Source organism: Rhinatrema bivittatum, chromosome 9 (assembly GCF_901001135.1).
Source record: "Rhinatrema bivittatum chromosome 9, aRhiBiv1.1, whole genome shotgun sequence".
In the NCBI taxonomy this organism is placed as follows: Eukaryota; Metazoa; Chordata; class Amphibia; order Gymnophiona; family Rhinatrematidae; genus Rhinatrema; species Rhinatrema bivittatum.
The window spans coordinates 132816590-132830697 of record NC_042623.1 but is presented as its reverse complement, the minus strand read 5'-3'; the positions used below and the strand labels follow the sequence as shown (position 1 = coordinate 132830697).

At 46.2% G+C, this 14108-nt stretch overlaps 1 protein-coding gene across 2 annotated transcripts in view; it reads right to left on the bottom strand.

Annotated features, from left to right (window-relative positions):
• STAG1 (stromal antigen 1) overlaps positions 1-14108 on the bottom strand; it is an 815655-nt gene that overhangs the window by 750952 nt on the left and 50595 nt on the right. The window contains exon 2 of one of the 2 annotated variants that reach the window (XM_029617274.1): positions 11263-11427. In XM_029617274.1, coding sequence (XP_029473134.1) covers positions 11263-11283 — 21 coding nt within the window. In that variant the 5' untranslated portion in view covers positions 11284-11427. Of the gene's footprint in view, positions 1-11262; positions 11428-14108 lie in introns of those variants that run through there. The other variant, XM_029617273.1, reaches the window with a different exon arrangement.

Genomic DNA, 14108 nt, shown 5'->3' with positions numbered 1-14108 from the left:
ACCTATTACAAGGTAAGCAATTTTGCTTTATCCCAGGACAAGCAGGATGCTAGTCCTCACATATGGGTGATTAGCAAGCTAGAGGCCGAGTCATTTTGTAGTGAAGCAACATTGCAGTATTGGTGGTAAAAATGAGGCAGCCAAAAATCACAGCAGGTTGGATGTAGAAGGAGTTGGGATTATGCTGGAAACAAGTTCTTTAAGACAGAGATTGTCCGTAGGCTGAATCTTGTCCAACCAGTAATGAGCTGCAAAGGTGTGAAGAGAACTCCATGTTGCTGCTTTACACATGTCAAGAATTGGCACTGAACGATAGTGTGCTACTGAGGTTGACATTGCTCTTACTGAATGCGCCTTTACTCGCCCTTGGAGAGGAAGGACTGCTTTTTCATAGCAGAACTCTATGCAATCTGCTAGCCAGTTGGAGAGAGTGTGTTTGCCCACTAAATTACCCGGTTTGTTTGGATCAAAAGAAACAAAGAGTTGAGTGGATTTCCTGTGGACTGCAGTGCGGTCTAAGTAATATGCTAGTGCACGTTTACAGTCCAAGGTATGTAAGGCCCGTTCCCCTTGGTGAGAATGAGGTCTTGGAAAGAATGTGGGCAAAACTATGGATTGGTTCAAGTGGAATTCCGTAACTACTTTGGGGAGGAATTTTGGATGTGTACGGAGAACCACTCTGTCATGTAGGAATTTTGTATAAGGTGAGTATGTGACAAGTGCTTGTAACTCACTAACCCTTCTAGCAGATGTAATAGCTATGAGGAAGATAGTCTTCCATGTGAGAAATTTAAGATCACAGGAAGTCATGGGTTCAAAAGGAGAATGCATGAGCCTTGTTAAGACCAGATTCAGGTCCCATTCTGTGATAGGTGGACGAATTGGTGGTTTAAGATAAGTTCAACCTCTCATAAACCTGCTGACAAGAGGTTGTATGGATATTGGTGCATCTCCCATCTTGTTATGGTAAACTGAGATTGCACTTAAGTGTACTCTTACAGATGAGGTCTGGAGACCAGAGTCTGAAAGATGACATAAATAATCTAGCAGAGAAGGTGTGGGGCAGGAGAAAGGGTCTATGTTCTTTTGCGCGCACCACAAAGTAAACCTTTTCCATTTTGAAGAATATTTCTTTCGTGTTGAAGGTTTACGTGAAGCTATAAGCACTTGAGAGACATTGGTTGAAAGATTGAGTGGTTGTAAGATCAAGCTTTCAACATCCATGCTGTCAGGGATAGGGACTGAAGGTTGGGATGGTGCAACCGACCCTGATCCTGAGTTATGACAGTGGGAGCTACACCCAGGCAAATTGGTTCTCTGATCGAGAGGTCTAGAAGTATGGGAAACCATACTTGTTGAGGCCAATATGGGGCTATGAGTAACATGGACCCCTTGTCCTGTTGTAGCTTCACTAGAGTTTTGGTTATGAGCGGTATTGGAGGATACACGTATAGAAGGCCTGAGTTCCAAGGGTGAGCAAAGGCGTCCTTGGCTGGCTGGTGTTTCTGCCTGTGCAGAGAGCAGAATCTGTCCACTCTGTGATTCAGGTGTGATGCAAAGAGGTCTACTGTTGGTTGTCCCCAATGCTGGAATATCCTGGTCGCTAGTAAGGGATCCAGGGACCACTCGTGTGGTTGGAACTGACGACTGAGGCGATCTGCAACTACGTTGTGGATGCCTGCTAGATAAGTTGCCCGGAGAAATATGGAATGTGTCAGGGCCCAGTCCCAAATCTGTGCGGCTTCTTAACAAAGGAGATACGAGCCCGTAGCTCCCTGTTTGTTCAGGTACCACATGGCTACTGTATTGTCTGTTTGAATCAGAACAGTCCTGTGTGAAAGGCAGTCCTTGAACGCATGCAGAGCATAACGTATAGCTCGAAGTTCCAGGAAATTGATTTGAAATGTTGCTTCGAGTTTTGTCCAAGTACCCTGGGTTTGGAGATTGTCTATGTGAGCTCCCCAACCTAAGGTGGATGCATCTGTAGTTAAAGTTATCTGTGGGACTGGTTGCTGGAAGGGTAGGCCCTTGCACAAGTTGTCTCTGTTGATCCACCAAAGGCGAGAAGAACGTAGTTGGTGGGTTACTTGAATTGGAGTAGACAGTGGTTGAATGGCTTGGATCCATTGTGACCTTAATGTCCATTGGGTTATTCTCATGGCTAGTCTTGCCATAGGAGTGACATGAACTGTGGAGGCCATGTGGCCTAGTAAAGTGAGAAACTGATGAGCTGTCGCTTGTTTCTGCGAGTGTAGCAAGTTTTCCAATAGGGAGAGTGTTTCTGCCCGATCCTCGGGTAGGAAAGCTCTTGAAAGGATGTGTTCAATTCTGCTCCGATGAATTGAAGCAGATTAGATGGTATGAGATGGGACTTTTGGTAATTGATGAGAAACCCCATCGAGTGAAGCAGAGTAATTGTTTGGCTGAGAGAAGCCAGAGCTCCTTGTTGAGATTGACTTCTGATGAGCCAGTCGTCCAGATAGGAGAAAACTTGAACACTTTCCTTGTATAAGTGTGCTGCTGCTACTGCCAGGCATTTCGTGATCACTGTGGGAGCTGAGGAAAGTCCGAATGGTAGTACTCTGTACTGGAAATGTTGATGACCCACCAGGAAGCACAGATACTTGCGATGAGGAGGGAATATTGGAATGTGAGCGTAAGCGACTTGTAGATCCAGAGAACAAAGCCAATCTCCTGTTTGAAGAAGGGGAAGCATGGTGCCTAGAGAAACCATCCTGAACTTTTCTTTCTTTAGAAATTTGTTGAGATATCTGAGGTCTGGGATGGGACGTAGGCCTCCGGTTTTCTTTGGAATGAGGAAATAACGGGAGTAGAATCCTCTGCCCTGCTGAGTCTGGGGCACCGGTTCTACAGCTCTGGCTCTCAGAAGGGTGGATAATTCTGCTTGTAGATGAATTATGTGAGTTTCGTGTAACAAAAGAGGCTTTGGAGGAGAGTCTCTTGGAGTTGAGAGGAAATTGAGTTGGTAACCTCGAGATATTATTGAGAGTACCCATTGGTCTGTTACCTGTAACCAATGGTTCTAGAAGGAGGAAACTCGGCCTCCTACTGGCAGGTTCGGTTTTGGATTGTAGAGATGGCTTTGGTCTCTGGTGGTGGCCTGAAAAACCTGCAGCCGGTCCAGTCTGCGGTGGTGGAGGCGGCCTTGCGGCTCTAGGTTGTCTGGGTTGAGATCTTTGCTGCGGACGAGAAGATCTACCCCTGGTTGCTGGTGGAGAATATCGTCTCTGCCTGTAGAAAGGTTTTCTAGTGTCTTTCCTTGGTGGACGGCAAGACATTGATGAAGAGGAGTCTTGCGGAACTGACAACAGTTGGCACAATTTCTCCCTGTGTTCCTTTAGTTGGGCCACTGTATCTTGAACTTTCGACCCAAAGAGGTTGTCACCTACGCAGGGCAGATCCACCAGCTTCTCTTGTACCTCAGGCCTAAGGTCAGAGGCTTTTAACCATGCCCAGCGACGTGCACTGATTCCTGAGGCTGCCACCCTTGAAGTTGTTTCGAAGTTGTCGTAGGCAGCTCGGACTTCGTGCTTTCCAGCTTCCAGTCCTTTGTGTATTATAGCCTGAGCTGCCTCCTGGTACTGTTGAGGTAGGGAGTTGGAAAGTTCCTGCATCTGCTTCCACAGATTCCTTTGGTATTGCGTCATATAAAGTTGATAGGACATTATCCTTGAGTTGCATATAGCTCCTTGGAATACTTTTCTCCCCAAAGAGTCTAGGAATCTATGGTCTTTTCCAGGTGGAGTGGAGGAGTGAGGTCGTACTCTTTTTGACTTCTTTTGAGCCGACTCAATCACAACAGATTGATGTGGTAACTGTGACTTCTGGTAACCAGGAACATGTTGAACAAGATAGGTGGAGTCCACTCTTATAAATAGGTGGAACAGAGCATGGATTTTCCCAGAGTCTATGTTGCAACTCCAGAAGTACCTCATGGACAGGAATGGCCAGGACCTCTTTTGGGGCATCCATGAACTGTAAGACTTCTAAAGTCTGCTGTCTTGTGTCTTCCTCAGACACTAAGTTGAATGGCATTGTGTCTGCCATGTTCTTTATGAAATTGGTGAAGGACAAGTCCTCTGGTGGATATTTCTTCCTGTCTTCCGGAGGAGAAGGGTCAGACATGAAGCTTTCCGACGAAGAATCAGTATGCTTGTCTTCCCATGAGTCTTATGGTGCTCCCCTGGAAGGAGAAGTGGGAGAAGATCTCGGTGGAAGAGATGGAATCAGTGGTCGAAAGAGTCCTGAAGGCCCTGGCTGAGGATCCTATGTGAGGACTAGCATCCTGCTTGTCCTGGGATAAGCTGAGGAGGCAGCATCAAAATCACTGATGTGCAAAATTACAAATTGGAGGCAAAATGCAAAAGGTCAAAAATAGTCTGTGAAACACGACCACGTGTTAACTCAAAGGAAAAAAGATTGAGGTGCTCATGAAGAAGCGTTCATGCATGGGAACACCCATGCATGCTCAGAAAAAACTTTCTGAGCACCAGAGGCCATGTTGATCCAGTAGGATTACATCACCCATGAGATATGGTTGATTTCTCTGTCGATAAGCAGGAATATACTTTTACATGATCACTAAGCAGTCATAAGTAAAATATATGATCTCACTCCTTTGACTGTTTCCTGTTAGATTTCACAATACTTATCCGTTTCTAAAGAAGTGTACCCATTTTAACAAAATAGGCATAGTGAAATACATATAATTCTCCCTATACATGAAATAAAGATCACGAAACTGACTACTTGATCATGACTGATGCAATGACTGCAAACAGAAATGTATTGGAATGAGCTGACTGTATTGTGTAAACTAGAGCGAGAACATGTGGGTCTGTCAGTTCTAGAAAGAAGAGGATAATATTCAAAGGATTTGTCTGGATAACTTTAGGATTTAACCTGACAAACCTCAAAGTTTACATTTTTCCCCACTCCATAGCTAAATTTTGTCTGGGCAAATCACTGCTCACCTAACATTTACCTAGGTAAAAACACATAATGCTGGGGCAATCCTAAGGTATAGTTCTATTGATACAGCTATTTATCTGGCCAAGTTACTGAAGTAAATCTGGCCAGATAAATAGCTGTATCAAATTCAGCTATGTGAAAGTCATGCATATATAAATGGTATCATGAAATACTACTACCGATGTCAAAACACAAGAAACAAACGTTCACCTTAGTAGTTATGGATATTTGCACACACAATCATTTACCAAAAGACAGTCTTTGAATAGAAAAAAAATAAGCTTTTTTAATTATTTTGTTGCAAATAAAATGTCTAAATATTACTTTAAAGTTTATAATGATTGAAGAATCTAAAATGTTCAGGATCAATGAGGATCCAAGATACTTTCATGGTGAGAATACAGCAAACTTTAAAGCTTCGTTCTGGTTTTTCATCTGATGTATACTGTATATTTAATCTATACTGTATATTTACCATATATTACGATTACAAATGCTATTTACTGTTTACCACTCTTACTACCATATTGTTTACAATGATCACAAATGCTATTTAACTGTTTATTCCTATTACCACCTCCATTTAATCATGCTGTTACTCCTCCCCTACTGCTTCTATTACTATTACTACCATACTGTTTACCATGACCACAAATATTATTTAAATGTTTAACTTTTACAATCATCATTTAATCATGTTACTGTTACTCCTCACTTTACTACCTCTAGTGCTCTCTGAACCAAACAAAAGGAAATGCTTAACTTCATGCACCTTGTAAGTTATGCACCTTATAAGTTATTTGTAAGTTATACATAAACTAATGTGAAATTATATGTAATCCAATATGAAGTTATATGTAAACCGATGTGATATGCAAATTGAACACAGGTATATAAAAATAAATAAATAAATAAAATAAAATAAATGTCCAAAAAGAATCAAGCAATGGATCCCATCAGCACAAGAAGCTAAGTATGGATGTAACCTGCACAGAGCAACAGTTACTACCCTTTGGCCTGGAAGTAACCAGCATGGAACAGCAGTTAGTACCTTACACAACTTGCTGGGCTGACTGGATGGACCATTCTGGTCTTTATCTACTTCATTTATTATGTTACTATGGATCACCAGTAATCCTGATCATTTTCTATTCTTTATTCATAAGCAGTTTTGGAAGCATATTTGGATTTTTTTTCCCATGGATAGCAGCACTGAATTAACCATGCTATCTGGGACATCCCTCTGGGTAACCTTGAGGTGGAGCTTCTGTAAAACGTTACACAGCTTTGCCCTGTATGGCTGCATGCAACGTCCCGTGAGGTTCAGCGCCCTCTACATCCTCAGTCTGTCTCTTCCGTGCTGCCGATCACATGTGGAGCTCCTTCTCTCTCAGCATTCTACAAAAAAGGAAGAACTTAAAAGCACTTTTCAGTGCTACCACGGGGCCGAGACTGTCTGGCTTTAAATATTGGCCACAATTATTGCTACATCTGCCTGGCCCTAGATCACGACCAATCATCCTGCCGCGACTGCAGTAGGATGTTTCCCCGGGCCCAGTGATAGCAAGCCGAAAAATTTGGCCAGATTCTGGGAGGACTACGGGGGCTCTTATGCCCCGCCATCGGAGTCCCATTCCTCACCGGGGCCCAGCACAGCCCGGTCGGAGAAAAAGAAACTGGTCTCCTCCCTGGGGCCTCAAGGTAAGGCCAAGAGGGTCAATACCCCCATGGCCAAAGACTCCAGCCCCCGGGCTTGCCTTCCGGGCCAAGAGTCCCTCTGCATTGACACCAAGGGAGCGGGACCGCCATCTGCCTGACGTGACGCAGAGGATGACGCAGAACCCAAACACGTCAACCATACCTGGACACCAATGCCGACGCACAGCCGCCCCACACATGCATCAGATCATCCACGTACAGACGCACGACGCAGTGCATGACGCACCGATGCTCAGATGTGGGACCAACTGGATCAGACTCATGCCCAACCTGCTCCACGTCAAAGACTCCGCAAAGCACCATTCGCACAAACACCAGCGTGGCAAGCATGCAAAAGGCAGAGCGGCTTTATCGGACTACCCCAACTCCGAACCTTCCTCAGCCTCCTCCTTGAAGGTGTATTCTGACATCTGCTCCAAACAGAGGAGATCACCACAGCTGCAGGAGCCATCAGTAGACTGCACCCCATCTCTCACCAGCCCCAGGGCCCGGATTCAGATATCCCATTGGCTGCCATCCCAGGCCCTCCATGCCCCCCAACCAAAGGGGGAGGCAAACCTCCATAACCTGCTCCAAGGCCCAGCAAATATGCTTCAGCAGAACAGGCCATCTCCCAGATTTCGGCAGTACTCTCGTGGCTTTTCACCTCCCTGGACCCTGATGACCATGCTTCACCTCTGGCCTGTCCATCGTCAGGGGAGGTCCATCCCGAGGAACATAAGAAATTGCTGGGTCAGACCAAGGGTCCATCAAGCCCAGCATCCTGTTTCCAACAGGGACCAAACCAGGCCACATGAACCTGGCAAGTACCCAAACACCAAGAAGATCCCTTGCTACTGATGCAATTAATAGCAGTGGTTATTACCTAAGTAAACTTGATTAATAACAGTTAATGCACTTCTCCTCCAAGAACGTATCCAAACCTTTTTTGAACCCAGCTACACTAACTGCACTAACCACATCCTCTGGCAACAAATTCCAGAGCTTAATTGTGTGTTGAGTGAAAAAGAATTTTCTCTGCTGTCTTAAATGTGCTACTTGCTAACTTCATGCAATGCCACCTAGTCCTTCTATTATCCGAAAGTGTAAATAACCGATTCACATCTACTCATTCAAGGCCTCTCATGACCTTAAAGACCTCTATCATATCCCCCCTCAGCCGTCTCTTCTCAAAGCTAAACAGCCCTAACCTCTTCAGCCTTTCCTCATAGGGGAGCTGTTCCAGCCCCTTTATCATTTTGGTTGCCCTTCTCTGTAAGACACGCAGCCGGCCAAAGGGAGGCCATTGAAGCAAAAACGTTCTCCTTCCCCTCGCTTCTCCCCCTAGCACAGCGCACCCTCACAGGGTTCGCCATCCTCATCACCAGGGTCTTCCACTGGACCCCCCTCCAACCCATCTGAAGAGCTGCCTGAACCCTTGTCTCTGCAGAGGACTTCTCTTATTCAAAGTTTGTCGAAAAGGTGGGTCTGCGGCTCAATGAGACCAAGAAGGTCCCGGACCCCAGGGCAGAAGTTATGGGCATCCTCAAGTTCTTCCAGGTACCTGCTGAGCCCACAGCGCTTCCCTTGCACAATGTCCTCGACTCAGCGCTAGAGAAATCTTAGCAGTCCCCTTTTCCCATCCTGCTGAACTGGCGGAAAACAGACCTGAATTTCCGAAGAGACAGTCTCCTTTCTATTCCTCTCCGCAACTCCCGCATGCTTCCATTGTGGTGGAATCGGCCATGACGCATGCGAAGACAAGACTGCACTCTAGTGCGTCACCAGGAAAGGATAACCGCTACCTGGATGAGTTTGGTAGACAGGCCTTCCCGTCCACCATGCTGGGTGTGAAAATACACCAATTTTACATCACCAAGTACCTCTATGAGTGCCTCCAGTCCCTGAAGTCTTTCTTTGGTGCTGATCTATCAACAGGAGGACTCCTACAACCGATTCTAGACATGGAAGAAGGATTACACATTCTCCTGCAGACAATCTATGAGTCCTTCGAAACTTCATAAATTGCATCCACCTCAGCCATAGCAGCCCGCCGCCTGGCTTGGCTACAGGTCAGCGCAATCAGGGATGACATTAAAGAGAAATTGGCGAACCTCCCTTGCAAGGGCCACAACCTCTTCGGGGACAAGTTGTGCGAGACTCTCTCCCCTCCTTAAGGAACAGAATGCGACAGTCCTATCATTAACCTCCCCAGCAGAGCCTTCCACCACTGCAAAGCATTACTACTTTGTGTACCTCAAGCCCAGCTTCCAGAGGTGACCGATCCACTCCTACCAACCGTTTAGAGGGCCAACATACCAGCTACCGTGCCAACCCCCTCAGCAAACCCAGCAGCAGGGGCAGAACCAGGGGCCAACATCAGCAAAGCCAACCATCCACACCCAACCCCAAGCAAGGTTTTGGAGTCAGGAGGGGCCACTACCATCAACACCAGTCGGCTCTTCAAATCTTCACTCTTCTTGACCACATGGCAGCATCCATCTATGTGGTTCCTCACATCAGACTTCACATGTGCCACTTGCAGTGGGGTCTAAAGGCGCAGTGGACTCAGTATTGACATCCAGTCATGCTCAATCCGCCTGACTCGCTCCATGCGCAAAGACAAAGTGGTGGCTGCGCCCACGATCTTTCACAATGGGTTCACCTTTCCAACCGCCTTCCCACAAGGTCATCCTAACCACAGACACTTCATGGAAGGGGGGTGGGCTCACATCGAACATCTGCGGACACAGAGCCTGTGGTCCCCATTGGAGAGGACTCTTGGAGCTTCAGGCGATCCAAAACATCCTGTGCAGCTTTGTGAATCATGTTCAGGGGAAGATAGTCGTGGGCCACATGGACAATCAGGTGGCCATGTTGAACATCAACAAAGAAGGAGGGTTCAGTTCTTGGAAACTCTGCAAAGAGGCAATAGCCATTCTGGAGTGGGCTGCTCAACACTCCATCAGCCTACAGGCCACCTATCTCCTGGGGATAGCGAACACCCGTGTGGACTGCCTAAGCAGAATTTTCGACCCTCACGAGTAGTTGTTGAACCAGAGAGTAGCGGACCAAGTTTTCACACAGTGGGTGGTTCCAATCATGGATCTCTTTGTGACGGAGTGCAACAGGAAAGTACGCAAGTTCTGCTCCTTGTTTCCGAGCCCCCTCAGATCGGCACCAGATGCCTTCCTCAGCTTGTGGATGAGGGGGGGGGGGGGTTCTCTTCTATGCCTACACTCCCATCTCACTGCTGGCCTACACTGGGCAGAAAGGCATGGAGGATATCACTGACTTGATCCTGATTGCCCCACCCATCCAATTCTGTTACTCTAAGCGTTCCCACTCGCTCTCACCGGAGTTAAAGCACATCAGGTCAGGACAGTAGCCACATCAGTCGCCCACCTAAGCAACATTCCACTAGTGGATATCTGCAAGGCCGCCATGTGGTCTTCGTTGCACATTTTCACTGCCCATTACTGTTTTGACTAGCAGACGTCAGTGGACGCAGTGCTGGGAAACGCAGTGTTGACATCCTTCACGCGAGAGAAGCCCTCAGGGCTGTCCACGATTATCAGGTTGGGCTCGCAGTGGGATCTCTCTTCACGGGCAGCAGCACACGAGTTGGGCGAAGCACAACCCAGGAGCTGGGGACTCCCAAACAATATGGCTAATTCAGCCCTGATATTGATGGGAAAAAGAAAGTTTGCTTACCGTAAACAGTGTTTCCATAGATAGCAGGATGAATCAGCCATGCGTATCCACCTCCCTCCCTGGACAGAAGGCATTTAGCAATGAAGAGGTGGGGGGAGGGGGAGTGTTGCATTCAAATCTGTTATGTTATGTTACAGACTGAGGATGTATAGGGCACTGAACCGTGCAGGAAGTTGCATGCAGCCACACAGAGTAAAGCTCTGTAACTGCTACAGAAGCTCCGCCTCGAGGCCGCCCGGAGGAATGTCCCAGACAGCATGGCTAATTCATCCTGCTAGCTTCACAAACACCATTTATGGTAAGCAAACTTGCTTTTACTTGCAAAGGAATATTTTAAAAAAGTTTCTCTTTAAAGACTGTCATTTTGGTAAATGATTAAATTATATGCAGACATTGTCTGTAACCAAGGAGGAGTATTTCCTGTATTTTGACAACAGTAGCACTATTTTATGATAACATTTTTATATGTATGATATTAACATATTGATGATGACCCTCCTGAGTTTGGTATTACCTTTCTTTGATGGTATGGACTTTTCAAGCGTCTATTTCTTCAGAAATATAGCAGGCCTAAAACTGCCACAGTAAGTTTCTTCAGATATACTCAGCAGTACTTTTATCTGGATAAATGCTACTAAATATCTAGATAAAGTTACCAAGATAATTTAGTCACTCAGCAGGTTTTTGAATTATGGATCACTATAAGGATACTGAAATTAATTAACCAATGCACAGATTAAAAAAGCAGATTAGTTTCTTGCATCAGTAAATAAATTGACTCCATAGTGATAAACTAAAAAAAATGAAAAAAGCAGGCATCTTTAGGTTTTTGTTTTTTTGGGGGGGGCGGTTTCTTACCTGCATAGCACTTTTGCCCATTTTCACTACTTCAAATAATGTGACTGGATCCCCTTCACCATTCTGCTGAGGGTGGCCATTAGCTCTCCCCCGTCCTGCTCCTCTGGCACCTGGCTCAGTGCGACTCTTCTCACCTGGTGACTTCCGGGGCTTCTTATTGGCAGACTAAGCATGGAAATAACAAGCAGAATTTAAAGGAATCATAAATAAAGACTAATTCAAAGTACAGACTATAGATAGGGACCTTTGTTTTCAGTTATTTTATTCTGCCTGGGAATTTCAATGTTAGAATAAAAAGAATCCATGAAAAAATGACTTTTACACTGATTTTTCTCCTCTGCATTTCCATGACTGTTTTGTTATACCACTGAAATTACCAGGCAGAGTAAACTAAAAATTGAACACAAAGGTCCTTAATTATGGAGAAATAATTGTCTGATTAAACAAGAGACTATGAAAAGGAGCTTTGTGCAGCCTATCAATTGCTTTTCCATTAATTCAACAGTTTAGACCAGTGTTTCCCAATCGATGTGCTGCAGCACACTAGAGGACCTTGGCTGAAGTGCAAGTGTGCCACAGCTGCAGTCTCATTTCCTGTTTCCCTCCTGGCCTCAAAGATGTCCTCCCACCAGCAGGGGGCGTGGGTCAGTAGCATTTATTGGCAGCTGTTCCTGCTTTCCCTCTGCTGGCTCTCCCCTGCATCAGAAACTGCACAGGGCTCTGGAGACTTGAGAGTTGCTGGCCCTGTGCAGTTCATATTGCAGAGGGAAGCTGGCAAAGAAGGAAGCAGCAGCACTTTGTAAACCTGCTCTCCGACTTTTGCTGTTCAAGAATTGGGGGTGGAGTGAAAGGGACAAATTAATGTGCCACAGGGTGTGGGGGGGAGAGAGAAGAGAAGCTGGTGATGCCAGGGGTTTGAAGAGAAGGGTGGAGGGAGAGGGAAGATGATTCAAGGAGGTGGGCAGGAAAGGTGGAAGGAGAGGGATGGTGATGATGCCAGGGAATGAGGTTGAAGAAAGGTGATGCCAGGGGGTAGAGGGAACAGGAAGAGAAGGTGATGCCAGGGGTGGGAGAGATGGAAGATTAATGTCAGTGGGGTGGAGTAGTAGAGAAGGAAGGTGATGATGCTAGGGAGTGAGGGAGAGGAACGATAATGCCACGAAGTGAGGAAGAGAGCAAGAGATGCCAAGGGGTGAAGAGAAAGGGAAGAGGTAGTGATTAACATGGGGAGTGGAGGGAGAAGGAAGAGAAAGTGATGTCAGGGGATAGAAAGACAGGGAAATTGATGCCTAGGGTAAGGGAAAGGGGTAGAGGAAGAGGTAAGGAGATGGTGCCAGGGGACGGACAGAGAGGGATGGAGGCACAGGGAAGGTGATGATACAAAGGGGTGAGGGGCAGAGGTAGGGGCAGAGGTAGAGGGAGAGGGAAGGATATGTCAGGGGGAGATGGAAGGTGATAACGGGGGAATGAAGGGAGAGGGAAGGTGGTGGAAGGTGGTGATGATGCCAGGGGGAAGGGGGAGAGGCATAGAGGGAGTGGGAAGGTGATGATGAGGCAATGATGGGGGAAGAGGTGATGGGAGAGTAAGGTGGTGATCAGGGTGGAGTGAGAGAGAAGGTGATGTTGCCAGGGGATGGAGGGAGAGAGAGAGAGAGAGAGAGAGAAGGGAAGGTGGTGATGATTCCATGGGTGAGGAAATGGAGAGGTGATGCCAGAGAGCGAGGGGGAGAGAGAAGGATGATAATACGAGGGAGAAGAAAGAGATGGTGGGAGAGGGAAGATGATGATGATGATGATGATGCCAGGGGCGTGGGGGGATAGGGAAGGAAAGATGATGATGCCAGAAGAGAGGCATGATTATGGGGGAAGGGAGAAGGTGATGATGCCGGGGAGGGGGGGGGGGGGTAGAGAAGAAAAGAGAATGTGATGATGGGGAAGTGGATAGTGTGCCCAACAAAATGGCCCCTGTGCCAGATGAACCCTGAAACAAAAACAATTTAGACCATGGGGATAAACCTCCAAAAGCAAAGTTCAAGACCATAAAAACTTTAGATTCCAGCTCTTACAATTTTATCTTTTTCAGTCTGAAGCGCCATGTCATTACAATCCTCTTTTCACACATAATATAAAGCCTAACCTTTTTAGCCTGCAAAAGTTGAGGAAAAAAAATAAGGGGGTTGATCCAGACTGGTAAGAAAATTAACAGAAAAAGAATTAAAGAAAACAACTGTATCTTGCTTATACAAGATCGGGAAGCATAAATGGCCTACTTTTCAGTGGTCATACACACTGACCCCTTGGTGAAAGCAAAAACAGTAACAGAATCCAAAACATGGGATAAGCAAAAGGTCACAACTCCCAGTACACACATCACTTACAAGCATGCCTCACTCTCAAATGTGCCAGCACTACAATGTTTTGGGGTTTGTTTTTTTTTAAAGCCCTATGGGCCGGCTGACTGACTTCACAATATATAAGATTAGTCCAGCTAGTCTGCAAGTTATGAAAACACTTGCAGTGTTAACACTTGAAAGCAAGTGGCATGCTAGTCAGCCAAAGGAAGAAAACATAGGTTTGCTTACCTATACAGGCACTCTCCATAGACTGCAGGTTGAACTAGCCATGACACAAGTGACATCATCCGATAGCACCAAACAGACCCATCTCTCTAAGTTCAGTACAAGTTTACAGAGCATGTACAATGGTTCTTGCATGTGCTGCCTCATGAGCCCCGCAGTCAAGTACAGAGCTTAGCAAACTTTAGAAAGGTAGTTGACACTAGGGAGGAGGGAGAGAGGGAAATAAGCATGGCTAATTCATTCTGATGTCTATGGGGAACCCTATTT